The sequence below is a fragment of the Anomaloglossus baeobatrachus genome, chromosome 4, assembly GCF_048569485.1.
Source record: "Anomaloglossus baeobatrachus isolate aAnoBae1 chromosome 4, aAnoBae1.hap1, whole genome shotgun sequence".
In the NCBI taxonomy this organism is placed as follows: Eukaryota; Metazoa; Chordata; class Amphibia; order Anura; family Aromobatidae; genus Anomaloglossus; species Anomaloglossus baeobatrachus.
Genome location: NC_134356.1, coordinates 574,470,100 through 574,493,095, shown reverse-complemented (window position 1 = coordinate 574,493,095; position 22,996 = coordinate 574,470,100). Strand labels below are relative to the sequence as shown.

General features: G+C 50.3%; 1 protein-coding gene across 1 annotated transcript in view; it reads left to right on the top strand.

Moving 5' to 3' along the window:
• GOLM2 (golgi membrane protein 2) overlaps window positions 1-22,996 on the top strand; it is a 92,813-nt gene that overhangs the window by 38,712 nt on the left and 31,105 nt on the right. Inside the window, 1 exon segment of the mRNA XM_075346097.1 lies at window positions 17,298-17,432. Within this exon segment, the coding sequence (XP_075202212.1) occupies window positions 17,298-17,432 (135 nt within the window).

Sequence of the window (22,996 nt, the reverse complement as noted above, 5' to 3'; positions counted from 1 at the left end):
GGGGCAGGGTTTCACATTGAATATCCCATAATTGTCCATATGTTACATGGTCATACATACATCGTATTCCAAATTATTATGCAAATGCTATTTTCCTCTGATTTTCCAAAATGGTTGATGTTTCTGAGTCAGTATAATGTTCAAACCATCAACCGTTAGAGGATAAATCACGTTTTATTGGACAAACCTCCGAATGATAGTATTTTTTATCAAACCTAAAAACCCCAAGTGCAGAGTTTGAAAGAACTGAAAATGGTCATTTGTTGAATTTGCAGGATTAAGACGTCACATTTACTGAAATCAAAAACTTTTCCAATCAAAAACATCTTAACAGGCCTAGTTATGTTAACATAGGGCTCCATCTTTGATATCACCTTCACAATTCTTGCATCCGTTGAACTTGTGAGTTTTTGGACATTTTCTGCTTGAACTTCTTTGTAGGATATCCGAATAGCCTCCCAAAGCTTCTGTTTTGATGTAAACTGGTTCCCACTCATAGATTTTCATGCATGAGGATCCTCCAAAGGTTCTCAGTGGGGTTGAGGTCAGGGGAGGCTGGTGGCCACACCATTGGTTCTCTCCTTTTTATGCCTATAAGGCTATGTGCACACGTGTGCTTTTTCTTTATCGTTCCTTTGGGAGACCCAGACCATGGGTGTTTAGCTTCTGCCTCCGGAGGACACACAAAGTACTACACTTAAAAGTGTAGCTCCTCCCTCTGAGCTTATACACCCCCTGGTGAGCCAGTCCCAGCCAGTTTATTGCTTTGTGTCAGGAGGCATACATCCACACATGCATTCTCATATGATTTTTTCCTTTTGGAATGAGATTGAAGAAGTGCGGGTCCACGTCTGGACCCCCGGCATGTCCCTTCTCACCCCACTGTGTCGGCGGTGTTGTAAGGTTGATTTTAAAGGCTGGAGCCTTACATGCCGTGCTCCTTCACCATCCCTCCTGGGCTCTGGCTTGAAGTGGGAGCCAGCACGGTTTCCCTGCCTGGCAGGAGTCCGGTCTCCATCCGCAGCCCTTCAGGACCCTGCTGGACTGGAGCACTCATCCCCAGGGACCTGGCCCTGCGTCTCAGCAGCTAAGTACCTGAGACGTTTATATTTTGGGGGTTCCTGTACTTTATTGTTGGGGAGAGTGTGCTTACTGTATTTATAGGCATTTCCGGCGGGTTCTCTAGCTGTCGCCCGAGAACCGCGCCGATGGTGCCTGCGCGTCGGCCTCACCGCTCAAATTTAGGCCCCGGCTTTGCCGGAGGCCTAGTTTCTGTTCTCTGCCCTCACATGTCATTCATGCAGAGGGACAGGCTCGGCTCCTCCCGGCGGCCGTTCTGCACAGGGGAGGGACACTCCCCACTGCTGTGCGTGTCTCCTCCCCTGTAGGTCTCTATGGCCCTCCAGTTCCCGCTCTCAAGCCAAGTCCTGCCCCCTCTCTTCACTCCGGTGGCCATCTTCTCAGACAGAGTTCACTCGGCGCTGGTCTGCACTCTGCATCCCTGCTGAAGTGTTGTGCTTGGGGGTCCGGGCTTCGGGATCTGGAGGGCACACAACACCGCTCCAGCGGTCTGGTAAGCCACAACCGGCTCTGGTTGTGGACCTCTGTATATACTCTCTGGGGTGTATTCTCTTGCAGAGCCACCACTCCAGCAGCATGTCTCACACGAGGAGCAAGGCTCCAAAGCTTTATTCTGTATGCGCTGCATGTAAGCTCCTGCTGCCTGAACCGAGCACCTATCCTCATTGTGATGTCTGCTCTAACTTGGCAGGGCCACAGCCTGGAGTCTCACCCCCCAGTGGTCTCTCAGGCTGCTCCTGCTCCTGTGGCTGAACCCCCGGCCTGGGTAGAGTCCTTTTCTAGGTCTATCTCCCAGTCTTTTGCTGAGTCCATGGGACTTCTGTCCAGGACTTTGTTAAATATGCATCAGCCCCCTTTGCAGGGTGCCCCTACTGCTATGGGTCCCTTAGGTTCGGAGCTCACAGAGGACTCATCATCAGGGCCCAGACCCCGTCCTCCTAAGAAGAGACGCAAGGGTGACTCAGATCTTAGTGACTTGATTGCTTCCATTAATTCTGTACTGGATCTCAATCCGCCAGTATCAGAGGAGCAACCTTCTCTGGCAGAAAAGCACCAGTTTCCCTCGCCTAAGAGAGTGAAGAGTGTGTTCTTTAACCACTCCAGTTTTCAGGCCGCTGTGACCAAACCCAGGGCCTGTCCTGACAAACGCTTCCCAAAGCGTGGTTCTGATGACCGTTTTCCCTTCCCACCTGAGGTGGTCAAGGAGTGGGCTCAGTCCCCAAAGGTAGACCCTCCGGTGTCTAGGCTCTCAGCCCGGACTGTTGTGTCGGTGGCTGATGGCACCTCCCTTAAGGATTCCACTGACCGGCAGATTGACCTTCTGGCCAAATCCGTGTATGAAGCGGCGGGGGCCGCGTTTTCCCCGGCTTTTGCAGCAGTGTGGGCTCTCAAGGCCATCTCTGCTTCTCTAGAGGAGATGCATTCCCTCACCAGGGACTCTATGCCCGGAATGGTTGCCTTAACTTCCCAAGCTTCAGCTTTTTCATCTTATGCCATGTCTGCCATGCTGGAGGCTTCTCACCGCACTGCGGTGGCTTCGGCTAATTCCCTCGTTATCCGCAGGGTCTTGTGGCTTCGAGAGTGGAAGGCAGATGCTTCTTCTAAGAAGTACCTTGCTGGGCTCCCTTTTGCTGGGTCCCGGCTGTTCGGTGAACAGCTGGATGAAATTATTAAGGAAGCTACTGGCGGGAAGAGTACTTCCATGCCACAAACCAAAACCAGGAAACCTGCCCAGGGTAGGAATCAGTCGAGGTTTCGTTCCTTTCGTTCCTCCAACTGGTCGTCCTCTAAGCCCTCGGCCTCGTCTGCTAACTCAGCCAAGGACCAGAAATCCAACTGGCGCCCAAAAGCGCGTCCACAGAAGACCGCAGGAGGTGCTGCCACTAAGGCAGCCTCCTCATGACTCTCTGCACGCTCCGGCGACGTCCTTAGTCGGTGGCAGGCTCTCCCACTTTGGCGACGCTTGGTTTCAACACGTCTCCGATCAGTGGGTGAGAGATATCATCTCCCACGGCTACAGGATAGAATTCTCTTCCAGCCCGCCAAACAGATTTTTTATCTCAACTCCCCCTTGCTCCAAGGCCGCCGCCTTCTCGCAGGCCGTGGCAGCCTTGCAGGCCAACAGAGTAATTGTACCAGTTCCCGCCCGGGAACGGTTCAGAGGTTTTTACTCAAATCTCTTCCTAGTCCCCAAAAAGGACGGTACCTTTCGGCCCATCCTGGATCTCGAGCTTCTCAACAAGCATGTTCAGGTGCGGCACTTTCGCATGGAGTCCCTGCGATCAGTCATTGCCTCAATGACCCAAGGGGATTTCCTAGCATCCATCGACATCAGAGATGCTTATCTGCATGTGCCAATTGCAGTTTCCCACCAGCGTTGGCTACGTTTTGCAATAGGGGAAGATCATTTCCAGTTCGTGGCTCTCCCCTTCGGGTTAGCCACGGCCCCTCGGGTGTTCACTAAGGTCATGGCAGCAATGATTGTGGTTCTGCACCTCCAGGGGGTGGCAGTGATTTCTTACCTGGACGACCTTCTAGTCAAGGCTCCATCCAGCGCAGACTGTCAGCGGAGTGTCTCGCTCACTCTCGCCACTCTAGCCCAATTCGTGTGGTTGGTCAATCTGTCCAAATCCACTCTAACTCCCACCCAGAGCCTCACGTACCTAGGGATGCATTTCGAGGCTTTGTCGGCACTTGTGAAGTTGCCCTTAGACAAACAGCTGTCCCTCCAGCTAGCGGTGCGCTCTCTGCTGAGGCCCCGCTGTTATACCCTCAGGCGTCTGATGCAGGTGCTGGGTCAAATGGTGGCGTCCATGGAGGCTGTTCCCTTTGCCCAGTTCCATCTGCGCCCCCTGCAGCTGGACATTCTCCGCTGTTGGGACAAGCGGACTTCCTCCTTACACAGGTTAGTAGCTCTATCGCCACAGACCAGGAGCTCTCTTCAGTGGTGGCTTCGGCCCCTCTCCCTGTCCCAGGGGCGCTCCTTCCTGGCCCCGTCCTGAGTGATTCTCACCACGGATGCCAGTCTATCCGGCTGGGGAGCGGTATATCTCCACCACAGAGCTCAGGACACTTGGACTCCGTCCGAGTCAGCCCTTTCAATCAATGTGCTGGAAACCAGAGCCGTGTTTCTAGCTCTCCTAGCCTTTCACCACCTGCTGGCGGGCAGGCACATTCGAGTCCAGTCAGACAACGCGACAGCGGTTGCCTAAATCAATCACCAAGGCGGGACGCGCAGCCGCCAGGCAATGTTGGAGGTACAACGCATTCTTCAATGGGCGGAGGACTCAAAGTCCACCATATCCGCAGTCCACATCCCAGGCGTGGAAAACTGGGAGGCAGGTTATCTCAGCCGTCAAACCGTGGACGGTGGCGAGTGGTCCCTGCACCCGGCAGTGTTTCAGTCAATCTGCCGCAAATGGGGCACTCCGGACGTGGTCCTAATGGCATCCCGTCACAACAACAAGGTTCCTGTTTACGTGGCTCGCTCCCGCGATCCCCAAGCATTCGCCGCGGACGCTCTGGTTCAAGACTGGTCCCAGTTTCGTCTGTCCTACGTGTTTCCCCCTCTAGCTCTCTTGCCCAGAGTCCTGCGCAAGATCAGAATGGAGGGCCGTCGAGTCATCCTCATTGCACCGGACTGGCCCAGGCGAGCTTGGTATCCGGACCTGCTCCATCTGTCCGTAGAGATGCCGTGGCATCTCCCGGACCGTCCAGACCTGCTCTCGCAAGGTACGTTTTTCCGCCCAAATTCTGCGGCACTCAAATTGACGGCGTGGCTCTTGAGTCCTGGATTTTGACGGCTTCTGGTATTCCTCCTGAAGTCATCTCCACTATGACTCGGGCCCGTAAGTCTTCTTCCGCTAAGGTCTATCACAGGACTTGGAAGATTTTCCTGTCCTGGTGTCGCTCTACCGACCATCTCCCTTGGCCATTCTCCTTGCCGACCCTTCTGTCTTTTCTTCAGTCCGGTCTGCAGCTAGGACTGTCCCTCAACTCTCTCAAGGGACAAGTCTCAGCTCTGTCAGTTCTGTTCCAGCAGCGTCTCGCTCGGCTGGCTCAGGTCCGCACCTTCATGCAAGGCGCGTCTCACATCATTCCGCCTTACCGGCGGCCCTTGGATCCCTGGGACCTTAACTTGGTTCTCACGTTTTTGCAGAAACCCCCCTTTGAGCCTCTTAGGGATGTTTCTTTGTCTCGGCTTTCACAGAAGGTGGCCTTTCTGGTAGCCATAACTTCTCTCAGGAGAGTCTCTGATTTGGCTGCGCTCTCCTCGGAGTCACCTTTTTTAGTTTTTCATCAAGACAAGGTGGTTCTCCGTCCGACTCCGGACTTTCTTCCTAAGGTGGTCTCTCCCTTCCACCTTAACCAGGACATTACCTTGCCGTCCTTCTGTCCAGCTACTGTTCATCGCTTTGAAAAAGCGCTGCATACTCTAGATCTGGTGCGTGCTCTCCGGATCTATGTGTCTCGCACCGCTGCGATTAGGCGGTGCACCTCTCTCTTTGTGCTAACCACAGGTCGGCGCAAGGGCCTCCCTGCTTCTAAGCCGACCTTAGCCCGTTGGATTAGGTCGACCATTTTGGACGCCTACCAGAGTACTCAGGTGCCTCCCCCGCCGGGGATCAAGGCACATTCGACCAGAGCTGTCGGTGCCTCTTGGGCTTTTAGGCACCAGGCTACGGCTCAACAAGTCTGTCAGGCTGCCACTTGGACTAGCCTTCATACCTTCTCGAAGCACTACCAAGTGCATGCTCATGCTTCGGCAGATGCGAGCTTGGGCAGACGCATCCTTCAGGCGGCTGTCGCCCACTTGTGAAGTTAGGCTTTGCCTACTTCTTAGTTTTTCTGTTTATTTCCCACCCAGGGACTGCTTTGGAACGTCCCATGGTCTGGGTCTCCCAAAGGAACGATAAAGAAAAAGAGAATTTTGTTTACTTACCGTAAATTCTTTTTCTTATAGTTCCGTATTGGGAGACCCAGCACCCTCCCTGTTGCCTGTTGGCAAGTTCTTGTTCCGCGTGTTATCACCGGCTGTTGTCGTGGACAGAGTCTCCGGTTGTTCCGGCTCTTGTTCTGTTCTACTTGTGGGTGGCTATTCTCCTTCAGCTTTTGCACTAAACTGGCTGGGACTGGCTCACCAGGGGGTGTATAAGCTCAGAGGGAGGAGCTACACTTTTTAGTGTAGTACTTTGTGTGTCCTCCGGAGGCAGAAGCTAAACACGCATGGTCTGGGTCTCCCAATACGGAACTATAAGAAAAAGAATTTACGGTAAGTAACAAAATTCTCTTTTTTCATGCTTTTACGCTGTGTTCTGCACCGCAGTGTAAAAGAATGAGTCCTGCGTCCCCAGCACAATCTATGAAGATTGTGCAAATTCCATCCGCATGTTGCGTTTTAGAACGCAGCGTTTCGGCTGCTGAAATATTTTGCCAAAACACTGCGTTCTAAAAAGCAACATGTCACTTCTTTTGTGTGTTCTGGATGCTTTTCCCACTCTGCCTATGGCAGAGCAAGCATCCAGAACGCATGAATTCCGCATGCACCATGCTTTCAAAATGCAGCTTTTCGGCTGCGTTTTGGGATGCACATGCAGTGACTTAAGCGCTGCGGAATAGAACGCAGAGACGTGCGCACATACCCTCACAGCCAGTTACTCGGAGGTATTCTTTGCAACAAGAAATGGTGCACTGTCATGAATTCAGATGATTTTGCTACAAATGCCACTATTCCTCTTTTTGTACCATGGAAGAAAGTGGGTCAGGCCAGAGTCACACTTGCAAGAGACTTGCATTGCATCAATCGGCATGGCCTTACACTCTCCAGACAGCAGCGGGTTGGCTGCATGTATTTCTATGCAGCTGAGATGCTGCTGTCCGGAGGGCAGCATGCTGTGCCGGGTGATGTGATGCGAGACTCGCTCAAGTGTGACTCCAGCCTCCTTTTACTGAGGTAATTTTCACACCTTCAGGGACCCTAAAGGGTCCGTCCAGCTCTATCCCCGTGAATCCTGTTCAAAACCTGACTCCACCAGCTCCTTGCTGGTGTCGCAGGTTTGTTGGAACATGGTGGCCATCCACCAACCATCCATTTTGACCATCCAGGGTTGCACAGTACTCCTCAGTAAAGAAAACTATTATAAAATTAGTCAAGTATGTCTGGACCACTGCAACCATTTCTGCTCATGAGCATTGTTTAGGTGTGGCCAAAGAGTATGTTTATGCACAACTGCAGCCTCTGAAGGATCCTACACCTTAAAGGGGTGGTTCACCCATATTTTTTATTGTCTAGATCGATATTATATTGAGAAACAATGTTTCTCTCAAATACCTTATGTTGTCAATAGTGCCTGTGAGAGGCGCTATTGCAGACCGCTGCTCCCCGTCCAGTGACGTACCCGTCCAATGCTGCCACGTCACATCCGTGCGGCCGGCTGCGTTCTGAGCCCATCTTCTCCCTGCTCCTCCTCCTCCTCCGTCACAGCACGTCTCTTGCTTGCAGCGTTCTGCGAGGAGGGAGGAGGGAGGGGGGAGCAGGAGATGTGCCGTGCTGTGCTAGGAAGGAGGAGGGAGGAGGGAAGGGGGAGCAGGAGACGCGTCGTGCTGTGCTAGGAAGGAGGAGGGAGGAGGGAGGAGGAGGGGGGAGCAAATGGGCTGTGACAGCAGTGAAACACCGCTCACAGCTCAGAGTCTGGAAGACTGTAGCCGGCCGCACGGATGTGACGTGGCAGCATTGGACGGGTACGTCACTGGACGGGGAGCAGCGGTCTGCAATAGCGCCTCTCACAGGCACTATTGACAACATAAGGTATTTGAGAGAAACATTGTTTCTCAATATAATATCGATCTAGACAATAAAAAATATGGGTGAACCACCCCTTTAATGGTCATGGGACTCCAGAGGCACCAGCAGCTTCAGATACCTGTTTGTTGCTTTGTACACCAGTTTCAGCAGCTGCTCTCTTAATCTGTCAGGCGGAAACCTTCCTCATTATGCTTTTATCTGCACTATCCCATCTGTGCTGTGTATCAGTAACAAATCTCTTCATAGTACGATGATCACGCTTAGGTTTTTGTGAAATATCATCTAATGTTTTCAAACCTTGTCCAAGGCATTACACTATTTGACACTTTTCAGCAGCATAGAAATTTTTCTCTTTCCCATGTTTCATGAAACCTGTGTCGTGCATAATAACATAGAACTGATTTCTTAAGTAGTTTTCCTTAACTGTGCTCAGCTGGCAAACTAATTATCACAGGTATTTGAGATTGATTTCATTGATTCAAAGGGTCCTGAGAGACAATAATGTCCCTAATTTTATTTAAAAAAAAAAAACAAAAACCCAGAAATTAAAAAGGTATTCCCATCTCCAAGATCCTATCCTAATATGTAGGAGGTGTAATAATATTAGCAAATACCTACAATTTGAAATATAGTATAGTTCACTATATCACTTACCTCATGTTCAGGGCATTGGAGGACCTTAGGTATCCATGGTTCCGACTACGCATATAGTGACAGTCAGTTACTTGTGGTCATTACCATAGATATCTAAGGTCCTGCAATGCCCTGAACATGAGGTAAGTAACAGTGAATCAGGAGAACTATACTACATTTCTAATGGAAGGTAATTGCTAATATTATTACATTTACTACATATCAGGATAGGATCTTGGAAATGGGAATACCCCTTTAAATCTTTGACACTTAACCCCTTCACCACCCAGCCTGTTTTCACAGACTACCGTATTTTTCGCTTTATAAGACGCACCTGATTATAAGACGCAGCCCCAAATTTGGTGAAGGAAAAGAGAATTATTTTTTTAATGTTAAATGGGGTCCATCTTATAATGCTAGTGTCCGTCTAACAAATCATATAGGGTATATGTCCCTCATAGCCCCCCATCCTAAAATTAGCCCCCCTTAATCTGGATATGGCCCCATTATATTGAATGTAGCCCCCTTGTGCTGGGACATGTCCCCCAGTGATGCCACATGTCCCCCATTGATGACACACATACCCTATTTATGGCACATGTCCCCCTGTGTTGGCACGCGTCCCTTATTGCTGGAAGCCTGGCACACGTCCCCTATAGCTGGCACACGTCCCCTATAGCTGGCACACGTCCCCTATAGCTGGCACACGTCCCCTATAGCTGGCACACGTTTCCTATGGATGGCACACGTCCCCCTGTGCTGCCCATGGCCCCCAATGGATGGCACACGTCCCCCTGTGCTGCCTATCGCCCCTTAGTCATGGCACATGTCCCCCTGTGCTGCCCATGTCCCCCTATGGATTGCACATGTTCCCCTGTGCTGCCCATGGCCCCCTATGGATTGCACACCTTCCCTGTGTTTGATATGGCCCCCATGTGTGCTGCCCATGGCCCCTATAGATGGCACACCTCCCCTGTGTTTGATATGGCCCCCATGTGTGCTGCCCTTGGCCACTATAGATGGCACACCTCCCCTGTGTTTGATATGGCCCCCATGTGTGCTGCCCTTGGCCACTATAGATGGCACACCTCCCCTGTGTTTGATATGGCCCCCATGCTGCTGCCCATAATAAAATAAAACACTCTTTCCTTACCTTCTCAGCGCTGTCCCTCCTCGTGTCTGCCTCCGTGCTGCTGAGCTCCTCCACTTACTGGTTCTCGGTGTCTGTCATGTGATCGGCACAGCAGAGTGATATCCTCTCTGCGTGACTGATGACAGCGGCAGGAGAGACACCGGGAGATCAGCGCTGGAGGTAAGTAAAGCTTTTTTTATTTTACTATGGGCAGCAATATGGGGGCCATATCTAACACAGGGGGGATCATGTGCCATCAAAGGGGGGCGCAGGCAGATATAATATGCGCCACTGTCCCAGCCCATCACCGCGGTGCGGTTTCAGCACCACGGTGATGGACAGCTGCAGTGCATATCATATGAGCGGGAGCAGGAGATCAAAGGCTCCCTCCTGCAGCTTTGACCAGCACCGCTCCAGAGCTAGCGAAAAATACGGTAAATGTTCCATTTCTGACCAGTGTCACATTATGTGGTTATAACTCTGGGTCGCTTCAACTAATCCCAGTGATTCTAAGATTTTTTGTTTTTCCATGACATATTGTACTTCATGTTAGTGTTAAATTTTGGTCAATATCATGTGTTTATTTATGATATCCAAAAAAATCTCTCAATTTTCAAACTTTGAATTTTTATGCCCTTAAACCACAATTATGTCACACAAAATCCTTAATAAATAATATTCCGCACATGTCTACTTTTCATCAGCACCATTTTTGGAGCATCAAGTTTTTTTGCTAAACTTTAAATCCTTCTAACGTCTTCTCAGCAATTTCTCATTTTTCCAGCAAATTTTACAAAATCAATTTTTTTGTCAGGGACCACATCACATTTGAAGTGATTTTGAGGGTCCTATGTGACAGAAAATACCGAAAAGTGACCCCATTCTAAAACTATACCCTCACACTACTCAAAACCACATTGAAGAAGTCTATTAACCTTTTAGGTGGCTCACGGGAACTAAAAGCAATATGGAAGGAAAAAAATTGACTTTTTCACACACAAATATTGCTTTAGCTCTAATTTTATCATTTTTGCACAAGAGTAACAGGAGAAAATGGAGAATACAATTTGTTGTGCTATTTCTCCCGAGTACGCCAATACACCATATGTGGTGGAAATCGACTGTTTGGGCGCTTGGAAGGGAAGGAGCGCAATATGAAGTTTGGAATACAAATTTAGCTGGAATTGGTAAGGGGACGCTCTGTCGCATTTGCAGAGCCCCTGATGTACCTAAACAGTAGAAACCCCCACAAGTGACTCTATTTTGTAAACCACACCACTCAGGGAATTTGACAGCAGCTTCACAGAATTTTATAATGTTGAGCCGTGAAAATGGGGGGAAAAAATATTTCTTTATCGTTCCTATGGGAGACCCAGACATTGGGTGTATAGCTTCTGCCTCCGGAGGACACACAAAGTACTACACTAAAAAGTGTAGCTCCTCCCTCTGAGCTTGTTACACCCCCTGGAGAACCAGATCTAGCCAGTTTATCGCTTTGTGTTCAGGAGGCATACATCCACACATGCATTCTCATCTGATTTTTCATTTTTGGAAAGAGTTTGAAGAAAAGCGGGTCCAAGCCTGGACCCCCGGCATGTCCCTTCTCACCCCACTGTGTCGGCGGTGCTGTAAAGGTTGATTCCAAGGCTGGAGCCTTACATGCCGTGCTCCTTCACCATCCCTCCTTGGGCTCTGGCTTGAAGTGGGAGCCAGCACGGTTCTCCATGCTTGGCAGGAGACCGGTCTCCATCCGCAGCCCTTCAGGATCCTGCTGGACCGGAGCACTCGCCCCCAGGGACTTGGAACCCTGCGTCTCAGCAAGCTAAGTACCTGAGACGTTTATATATGGGGGTCCCTTGTACTTTATTGTTGTGGGAGAGTGTGCTGAGTGTTTTTTGTGACATTTCCGGCGGGTTCTCTGGCTGTTGCCTGAGAACCGCGCCGATGGTGCCTGCGTGCCGGCCGCACCGCTCAAATTTAGGCCCCGGCTTCGCCGGAGGCCTACTTTCGGTTTCACTGCCCTCGCATGTCATACATGCAGAGGGACAATGCGGCTCCGCCCAGCGGCCGTTCTACACAGGGGAGAGACACTCCTCACTGAGTTCATGTCTCCTCCCTTGTAGGTCTCTATGGCCCTCCAGATCCCGCTCTGAGTGAGTCCCGCCCCCTCTCTTCACTCCGGCGCCATTTTCTCAGCGTTCTTCCCTGCGATCAGCGCTGGCTGCAGCATCCCTGCTGAGGTGCTTGGGGGTCCGGGCTTTGGGATCTGGAGGGCACACAAACCGCTCCAGCGGTCTGGTAAGTAACAACCTCCGGTTGTGGACCTTCTGTATATACTCTCTGGGGGTCATTCTGGCAGAGCCCCCACTTCAGCAGCATGTCTCACACGAGGAGCAAGGCTCCAAAGCTGTATTCAGTATGCACTGCATGTAACCTACTGCCTGAACCGAGCACCTATCCACATTGTGATGCCTGCTCTAACCTGACGATGCCTCAGCCTGGAATCGCCCCCCCAGTGGTCTCTCAGGCTGCTCCGGTCCCCGTGGCTGAACCCCCGGCTTGGGTAGAATCCTTTTCTAGGTCTGTCTCCCAGTCTTTTGCCGACTCCATGGGACAGCTGTCCAGGACTTTGCTGAACATGCATCAGCCCCCTTCACAGGGTGCCTCTGCTGCTAGGGCTCTCTCAGCGGAGCTCACAGAGGATTCATCATCTGGTCCCAGACCCCGTCCTCCTAAAAGGAGACGCAGGGCTCCCTCTCCTTCCTCGTCCCGCGGCTCTGATTCAGGAGCTGACTCGCAGGACGAGGAGGATACCTTTACAGGGGGCTCGGAGGCTAACTCCATGTGCCCCATTGATCTGTCCGAAAGTGACTCAGATGTTAGTGATTTGATTGCGTCCATTAATTCTGTACTGGATCTCAATCCGCCAGTATCAGAGGAGCAACCCTCTCTGGCTGAAAAGCACCAGTTTACCTCGCCTAAGAGGACAAAGAGTGTGTTCTTTAACCACTCCAGTTTTCAGGCCGCTGTGTCCAAGCCTAGGGCCTGTCCTGACAAACGCTTCCCAAAGCGTGGTTCTGATGACCAGTTTCCATTTCCACCTGAGGTGGTCAAGGAGTGGGCTCATTCACCAAAGGTAGACCCTCCGGTGTCTAGGCTATCAGCCCGGACCGTTGTATCAGTGGCTGATGGCACCTCTCTTAAGGATTCCACTGACCGCCAGGTCGACCTTCTGGCCAAATCTGTATATGAGGCGGCAGGGGCCTCGTTCTCCCCAACTTTTGCAGCAGTGTGGGCTCTCAAAGCCATCTCTGCTTGTCTAGAGGAGATGCATTCCCTCGCCAGGGAATCTATGCCCGAAATGGTTGCTTTAACTTCCCAAGCTTCAGCTTTTCATCCTATGCCATGTCTGCCATGCTGGAGGCTTCTCACCGCACTGCGGTGGATTCGGCTAATTCCCTCGCTATCCGCAGGATCCTGTGGCTTCGAGAGTGGAAGGCAGATGCTTCTTCTAAGAAGTTCCTTGCTGGACTCCCTTTTGCTGGGTCCAGGCTGTTCGGTGAACAGCTGGATGAAATTATTAAGGAGGCTACTGGTGGGAAGAGTACTTCCATGCCACAAACCAAAACCAGGAAACCTGTCCAGGGTAGGACTCAGTCGAGGTTTCGTTCCTTTCGTTCCTTCAACTGGTCGTCCTCTAAGCCCTCGGCCTCGTCCACTAACTCAGCCAAAGACCAAAAATCCAGCTGGCGCACAAAAGCGCGTCCACAGAAGACCGCAGGAGCTGCTGCCACTAAGGCAGCCTCCTCTTGACTATCTGTCCGCGCCAGCAACGTCCTTGGTCGGTGGCAGGCTCTCCCACTTTGGCGACGTGTGGTTTCAACACGTCTCCGATCAGTGGGTGCGGGATATCATCTCCCACGGCTACAGGATAGAATTCACTTCCAGCCCGCCAAACAGATTTTTTCTGTCAACTCCCCCCTGCTCCAAGGCCGCCGCCTTCTCTCAGGCCGTGGCATCCTTGCAGGCCAACGGAGTAATTGTACCGGTTCCCGCCCGGGAACGGTTCAGAGGTTTCTACTCAAATCTCTTCCTAGTCCCCAAAAAGGACGGTTCCTTCCGGTCCATCCTGGATCTCAAGCTTCAAAACAAGCATGTTCAGGTGCGGCATTTTTGCATGGAGTCTCTGCGATCAGTCATTGCCTCAATGACCCAAGGGGATTTCCTGGCATCCATCGACATCAGAGATGCCTATCTGCATGTGCCAATTGCAGTTTCACACCAGCGTTGGCTACGTTTTGCAATCGGAGAGGAACATTTCCAATTCGTGGCTCTCCCCTTCGGGTTAGCCACGGCCCCTCGGGTATTCACCAAGATCATGGCAGCAGTGGTTGTGGTTCTGCACCTCCAGGGGTTGGCAGTGATTCCTTACCTGGACGACCTTCTAGTCAAGGCTTCATCCAGCGCAGACTGTCAGCGGAGTGTCTCGCTCACTCTCGCCACTCTAGCCCAATTCGGGTGGCTTGTCAATCTGCCCAAATCCACTCTGACTCCGACCCAGAGGCTCACGTACCTAGGGATGCAGTTCGAGACTCTGCCGGAACTTGTGAAGCTGCCCTTGATCAAACAGCAGTCCCTCCATCTGGCGGTGCGCTCTCTGCTGAGGCCCCGCCGTTATTCCATCAGGCACCTGATGCAGGTGCTGGGTCAGATGGTGGCGTCAATGGAGGCTGTTCCCTTTGCCCAGTTCCATCTGCGTCCTCTGCAGCTGGACATTCTCCGCTGTTGGGACAAGCGGCCTTCCTCCTTGCACAGGCTAGTGGCTCTGTCGCCACAGACCAGGAGCTCTCTTCAGTGGTGGCTTCGGCCCCTCTCTCTGTCTCAGGGGCGCTCCTTCCTGGCCCCGTCCTGGGTGATCCTCACCACGGATGCCAGTCTATCCGGCTGGGGAGCGGTATGTCTCCACCACCGAGCGCAGGGCACTTGGACTCCGTCCGAGTCAGCCCTCTCGATCAATGTGCTGTAAACCAGAGCTGTGCTTCTAGCTCTCCTAGCCTTTCACCACCTGTTGGCGGGCAAGCACATCCGAGTCCAGTCAGACAAAGCGACAGCGGTTGCCTACATCAATCACCAAGGCGGGACACGCAGCCGCCTGGCAATGTTGGAGGTTCAACGCATCCTTCAATGGACGGAGGACTCAAAGTCCACCATATCCGCAGTCCACATCCCAGGCGTGGAAAACTGGGAAGCAGATTATCTCAGCCGTCAAACCGTGGACAGTGGCGAGTGGTCCCTGCATCCGGCAGTGTTGCGGCAGATTGACTGAAAGTGGAGCACTCCGGAAGTGGACCTAATGGCATCCCGTCACAACATCAAGGTTCCGGTTTACGTGGCTCGCTCCCACGATCCTCAGGCCTTTGCTGCGGACGCTCTGGTTCAAGACTGATCCCAGTTTCGTCTGTCCTACGTGTTTCCCCCTCTAGCTCTCTTGCCCAGAGTTCTGCGCAAGATCAGAATGGAGGGCCGTCGAGTCATCCTCATTGCTCCGGACTGGCCCAGGCGAGCTTGGTACCCAGACCTGCTCCATCTGTCCGTAGAGGTGCCGTGGCATCTTCCGGACCGTCCAGACCTTCTCTCACAAGGTCCGTTTTTCCGCCAGAATTCTGCGGCTCTCAGATTGACGGCGTGGCTCTTGAGTCCTGGATCTTGACGGCTTCTGGTATCCCCCCTGAAGTCATCTCCACTATGACTCGGGCCCGTAAATCTTCCTCTACCAAGATCTATCACAGGACTTGGAAGATTTTCCTGTCCTGGTGTCGCTCTTCCGGCCATTCTCCGTGGCCTTTTTCCTTGCCGACCCTTCTGTCCTTTCTACAGTCCGGTCTGCAGCTAGGACTATCCCTCAACTCTCTCAAGGGACAAGTCTCCGCTTTGTCAGTTCTGTTCCAGCGGCGTATCGCCCGGCTGGCTCAGGTCCGCACCTTCATGCAAGGTGCGGCTCACATCCCGCCTTACCGGCGGCTCTTGGATCCCTGGGACCTCAATTTGGTTCTCACGGTTTTGCAGAAACCCCCCTTTGAGCCTCTTAGGGAGGTTTCTTTGTTTCGTCTTTCACAGAAGGTGGTCTTTCTAGTGGCCATAACTTCCCTCAGGAGAGTCTCTGATTTAGCTGCGCTCTCTTCGGAGTCACCTTTTTTGGTTTTTCATCAAGACAAGGTGGTTCTCCGTCCGACTCCGGACTTTCTCCCTAAGGTGGTTTCTCCTTTCCACCTTAACCAGGACATTACCCTACCTTCCTTTTGTCCGGCTCCTGTTCATCGCTTTGAAAAAGCGTTGCATACTCTGGATCTGGTGCGGGCGCTCCGGATCTATGTGTCTCGCACCGCTGCTCTTAGGCGGTGCACCTCTCTTTTTGTGCTAACCACAGGTCGGCGTAAGGGCCTCTCTGCTTCTAAGCCGACCTTAGCCCGTTGGATTAGGTCAACCATTTCGGATGCCTACCAGTGTTCTCAGGTGCCTCTCCCGCCGGGGATCAAGGCACACTCGACCAGAGCTATCAGTGCCTCTTGGGCTTTTAGGCACCAGGCTACGGCTCAGCAAATCTGTCAGGCTGCCACTTGGACTAGCCTGCATACCTTTTCAAAGCACTACCAAGTGCATGCTCATGCTTCGGCAGATGCGAGCTTGGGCAGACGCATCCTTCAGGCGGCTGTCGCCCACTTGTGAAGTTAGGCTCCGCCTACTTCTCAGTTTTTCTGTTTATTCCCACCCATGGACTGCTTTGAGACGTCCCAATGTCTGGGTCTCCCATAGGAACGATAAAGAAAAAGAGAATTTTGTTTACTTACCGTAAATTCTTTTTCTTATAGTTCCGTATTGGGAGACCCAGCACCTTCCCTGTTGCCTGTTGGCCGTTTCTTGTTCCGCGTGTTATCACCGGCTGTTGTCGTAGACGGAGGCTCCGGTTGTTCCGGTTCTTGCTCTGTTTTTACTTGTGGGTAGCTATTCTCCTTCAGCTTTTGCACTAAACTGGCTAGATCTGGTTCTCCAGGGGGTGTATAAGCTCAGAGGGAGGAGCTACACTTTTGAGTGTAGTACTTTGTGTGTCCTCCGGAGGCAGAAGCTATACACCCAATGTCTAGGTCTCCCAATACGGAACTATAAGAAAAAGAATTTACGGTAAGTAAACAAAATTCTCTTTTTTACCACAAAAATGTTGCTTTAACCCCAATTTTTCATTTTCACAAGGGTAACTGTAGACCATACAGTTTGTTGTGCAACTTCTCCTGAGTGCAGGGATACTCCATATGTGGTGGAAATCTACTGTTTGCGCGCACGGCAGGGCTCGGAAGGGAAGGTGCGCCATTTTGCCAAACGTGGATGTTAACTGTGGTTTAGGTACATTGTGGGGCTCAGATGAGAGGGTAGTATTTCTAATTTTCTTTCTACATTTGCAGGAGGAACAACTGAATTAATGTACTTAGAAAGATGATGCAGAATTGTTCAATATTAAATACCAATGTTTATTAAAACAAACAAGTCCAGAATACAGACGGCTCCTTACTAAAATGACTTACATGTGACCCTATGGCACACCAACACTTGTTGGGCACATTGTGATAATTGGTCTTTTCTCTTCTGCCATAGCCAAGTACCTTCCTCCCGGTGCCAATAAGGATTCTGCATCTCCCATTGAAGACAACGCTGTGCACTTAGATCAGCTGCCTCAGAAGCAAATCCCCAAAGAGCCCAAGTCCATGATATTCCCCAATATAAAGCAGAGTGAGTATATCATGAATTTCTTAGGCAATCCTCATGCGATCACTGCATCCATCCTTATATAACAGAAAGGACTGCAGTAGTGTTAAATGAAACCTTTAAAAAAATAAAAATGTAATTGCGATAAGTATAATGTGTAATTTTTGCTATTCATGGTGTCTTATCATCATTCTCCAGCATTCTTACCCCTGACAAGCCGATTCATATCCGCGCTGTCCATTAAAGGGAACCTGTCACCAGCTTTTTCCCTACTAAACTAAAAGAATCACCTTGTGCAGCTCCTGGGCTGCATTCTATGAAGGTGCACCTTGGCCCTGACTCCCCTTCCAGACCCCAAAAATAACTTTATAAAACTTGGCCGTCAGGTATGCTGTTTACCTTGGTTGGCAAGATGGGCGGGCTAATTTTCTGCCCCTGCCGCTGATCGCCATCCTCCTTCCTTGATTGACAGGATGATGCCCTCCGCATTCCTCCTCGTCGCATTTTCACATCTCGTGCCTGTGCAGTTGGGTCTGCTCGCGCAGTTCGCTTTGCCATATCGCGGGCAGAGCAGAAAACATAGCTGCCCTAGCCCGCGTCGGTGAGCTAAATGCGCAGGCGTGAATACGAGCATGGTGCTGGTGAGGTCGGCGCTGTGCATGACCTCACCAGCACCATGCTCGTACACGCACATAATCTTGCGCCTGCGCATTTAGATCACCGGCGCAAGCGAGGGCAGCTGTTTTCTGCTCTGCCCGCGATATGGCAGAGCGAACTGCACCTGCGCGAGCAGACCTAACTGCACAGGCGCGAGATTTGAAAATGCGACGAGGATAACTGAGAGTCATCCCGTAACTCAAGGAAGGAGGTCGGTGATCAGCGGCAGGAGGGGGATAAAGGAGCAGAAAATGAGCCCGCCCATCTGGCCAACCCAGGTAATTAGCATACCTAACGGCCAAGTTTTATAAAGTTATTTTTGGGGTCTGGAAGGGGAGTCAGGGCCAAGATGAACCTTCATAGAATGCAGCCCAGGAGCTGCAGAAGGGGATTCTTTTAGTTTAAGGCTATGTGCACACGGTGCGTTTTTCTCGGCGTTTTTGCGCGTTTTTCGGGTGCGTTTTTGGCCTCAAAACTGCATGACTTTGCTTCCCCAGCAAAGTCTATGAGTTTTCATTTTTGCTGTCCCCACACAGCGGTTTTTTTCAGCTGCGTTTTTGTGGTGACCACAAAAACGCAGCATGTCAATTATTCCCCGCGTTTTTCACTGCGCTTTTCATCCATTGAGTTCAATGGGATGTTGAAAGACGCAATGAGAAACGCAAATTGCAAATATAGCTGCGTTTTGGTGCGTTTCTAAGACCAAAAACGCAGCTATAAACGCAGGAGGTGGGTAGTAAAGTGACGTGTACAGGAAGAGGATTCCTTCTGTCAGTAAATACAGAAGCGTGAATCCTCCCGGTACCGTCACCGCCGCTTCCATCTCCCGTCCTGTGCATGTATGCTGCCGTGCAGCGCCATGTCTGGGCGGGAGATGGAAGCGGCTGCGAAAACAAAAGTTAACAGTAGAAAAAAAAAAAAAAGTTATACTCACCTGTCTGCAGCCTCCCGGTGACATGCCCGCTCCCATCTCCTCTCACGGTATCGCCACCCCCGCTCCGGCTGTGTGCAGACGGCCGGGAAAGCTCCGATGGATGCAGGACCTGGCGCTGATCACCTGATGCAGTCACCTGACGCATCAGCTGATCGAGTCTCGGGCTGACGCGGGCGCCCGGCCGGTATCAGCGGATGCGTCAGGAGACTTCATCCCTGATTACCGACAGCTTCTGTAGCGATCGGACAGGATCAGTCTCCCGCCCCATCGCTCCAGGAGCTGCCGGTAATCAGCGCATAAGTGAGTATTATTATTTTTTTTTTTTTTTTTTGCACCGATGCATCAGCTGATTGTATAATCGGCTTTTATACAATCAGCTGATGTGTGATGGGATTCAGGCACTTGATCCTGACACATCATCTGATCGCTTTGCCTTCCAGCAAACCGATCAGATGATATTGGATCCGGATTGGACGGCGCGGGACCCTAACCCAGGATTACTGCGGAGGGGGGTTTATTTCAATAAAGATGGAGTCACTAATTGTGTTGTGTTTTATTTCTAATAAAAATATTTTTCTGTGTTGTGTTTTTTTTTTTATCTTTACTAGAAATTCATGGTGGCCATGTCTAATATTGGTGTGACACCATGAATTTCGGGCTTAGGGCCAGCTGATAATATACAGCTAGCCCTGACCCCATTATTACCCGGCGAGCCACCCGTCACCAGGGCAGCCGGAAGAGTTGGATACAGCGCCAGAAGATGGCGCTTCTATGAAAGCGCCATTTTCTGGGGTGGTTGCGGGACTGCAATTCACAGCGGGGGTGCCCAGAAAGCATGGGCACCCTGCACTGTGGATTCCAATCCCCAGCTGCCTAGTTGTACCCGGCTGGACTCAAAAATTGGGCGAAGCTTACGTCATTTTTTTTTTTTTAAATTATTTCATGAAATTCATGAAATAATTTAAAAAAAAAAAGGGCTTCCCTATATTTTTGGTTCCCAGCCGGGTACAAATAGGCAGCTGGGGGTTGGGGGCAGCCCGTACCTGCCTGCTGTACCCGGCTAGCATACAAAAATATGGCGAAGCCCACGTCATTTTTTTTTTTTGGGGGGGGGCAAAGAAATCCTGCATACAGTCCTGGAAGGAGGATGCTGAGCCTTGTAGTTCGACAGCTGCTGTCTGCTCTCCTGCATACACTATTGGATCGAGGATGCTGAGCCTTGTAGTTCTGCAGCTGTCTGCTCTTCTGCATACACTAGTGGAGAATGAAGAACACATTGAAGAAGGAAATGACATCAGACCTTTTTTTTTTTTTTTTTGTTCACTGATAAAAAAAGCATAAGGACGCAGTGAGCAAAAAACGCAGCAAAACGCAGCAAAAAAACGCACCAAATCGCGGCAAAACGCGTGCGTTTTTTGCCGCGTTTTTTCGACGCAGGTGCGTTTTTGTGCGTTTTTAGCGGCCAAAAACGCAGCGTCAAAAAAACGCAGCGTGTGCACATAGCCTAATAGGGAAAAATCTGGTGACAGGTTCCCTTTAACGCTAATGGAGACCTTGCACAGGGATGTGCTGCCATCTTGTGGTCTGGTCTGGTATTACTACTAATGTTTCTACAGAAAATCAAACGTTTCCATCTCCTTTACACATTGCTGTGGTGCTAAATTGTACATACGCATGTTTTAGAGTATTTTGAAAGATTCTACTCCTTTTCTATGAGTTTTAGAAAAAGCTTAGTGACATGCAATGGTTACCAATAATAAGAGATGCCACATTTCCTGAAAACTAATATATTATATATATATTATATAGAATATACTATTCCTTGTTTAAGTTTCTACAGTTCTAATATTCATGTGTATAAGTTACAAACAACAGTTTAATGCCTCCGGTCATTTCTGTAAACCAAAAGGAAGTACAGGCTTGTGCCTCCTATTTAGAGAGGTTCAGATTAATTTTAGCTTTTCCACAGCAATGTGCTGAAAATGATACACGAGTCCACTTAACAGTGTGATAATCGTGCAGATTTAGGCTTATTCACCAGACCATTCCTGTATGGAGTGAAGTGCAGCTTTTTTTCAATTCCCCCCCCCCCCCCAATTTCTTATGGTGAGGCATTTATTTCTAATCTCTGGAGGTTGCTGGCTCCAATGAGTAGCTGTTATCCATTTTTGGCTTTGAGGGTGGTCTCCCTATGGGGTCCCATGTTGTTGCTAACCGGAACAGAGTAAGCTGCAGTGCTGGAAATTAATTCCACAGCGCTTATCATACACTGGCAACACTGTCCCCATCGGGGCTCACAATCTAGGTTCTCTATCAGTATGTCTTTGGAGTGTGGAAGGAAATCAGAGAACTTGGAGGAAACCCAATCAAACACGGGAAGAACATACAAACTCCTTGCAGATGTTGTCCATGGTGGGAACCCAGGACCCCAGCGCTGCAAGACTGCAGTGCTAACCACTGAGCCACCGTGCCAGCCACTATAAAACCTACTCACTTTTAACCCCCCCCCCCAGAACTGTGAAGTAAATAGGATCAATCATAATGTTTGTGTCTACAGTAAAAATTGATGCCTTGATGGCAGTGTTGGCATAGTGTTGTACAGCGTAGACATGCTCCACAATATTTAAAGAAACCACAACTCCATCAACCAAGAAAGAACATGAGCAAAATGGTAAACTGTGGAGAAAAAGAAGCATAGAGCGGTATTTCATCAGTGGGTTTACTATATATAAGTCCAAGGAGGTCTGGATGCCTTTCTATCACAGGTTTTGGGCATTGGATTCTGTACTGGGATGTTGATCCAGGGGGAACTAGTCTGATTTCCTTCCCGACTCCACATACGGCTTTTTTTCCTCTAATATGTAGCTATAAGCACCTGCCTTCATAGGGTTTTTTGCATTCATCAACATGTTAGGTTATAGGTTGATCTTGATGGACACCTCTTTTATAAGTTTTAATAACTATGAAACTCTAGTGTAACATTTGGTCTCTACAATACAGTACCAAAGGTATGTGAAGATGAACAAACCCCAAATGGGGGATTCTTATAACACACTGTAGTATGCAATCCATATAAAGCATGTATGACGTGCGCCAACCAGCCATAACTTTAAAACCACGGGGAGGTGACGTGAATACCACTTATAACAAGGGCACCTGTCCAGGGCATGAATGGAGGAGACGGCAAGTGAACAGCCAGTTCTCAAAGTAAATGTGTAAGAAGCAAAACAGGCAAGTGTGAGGATGAGAGCGTCTCACAAGGGTGGCATTATGATCACTATCATTGAGTTGAGGTGGGGGGGGACGGACAATACCTATCTGTGTTATAAATGGTCATGTTGGGAATACACTTCTTGCTGGCGGTGTTAGAAAGTACACACAAATAAGTATACAAGGGGTACGTAGCTGCAGATGTGTCAGAGTGCCCATGCTATATCCTGCCCACTGTCAAAAACACCAACGTAGACGTGTGTGTATCAGAACTCCATCACGGGGCAGTGGAAGATGAATATCTAGACCGATAGTGTGTTTACATCTTGGTTGTATGTGTATTGTTCCCCTGGAGAAGAGATGGCACCATGGAAGAAGACAAGCTGGCATTTGCAGTGTGCAGTGTTCTGCTGGGAGTCCTGGCATTTGTTTCTTTTTAGGAATGACAAGCCGTTCATAGTGGGTTGATATCTGGGAATTTGAAGGCCATCAATCGAGCATCTGTGGGATGTATTGCCGTTAGGCCGGGGGATAGTCTGATCCATGGAGGCCGCATCTCGCAACTTACATGACTTAAAGGGGTTGTAGTCCTGATCCAGAGCACACTGCTCCTCTTCCTCCTAGCTTCCTGTGTGACGGAGAATGGCGCACTCCATACTGTATACATTTTGGTCCCGCAGCATGGTCGTGCCACAGGTCTGAACTGTGCGCTCTTGGACGCTCCATGCAGAGGCAGCTTTGCTTCTGTGGCATGGGAGAAGTGCAGGGACTCTGAAGCTCCCAAGAT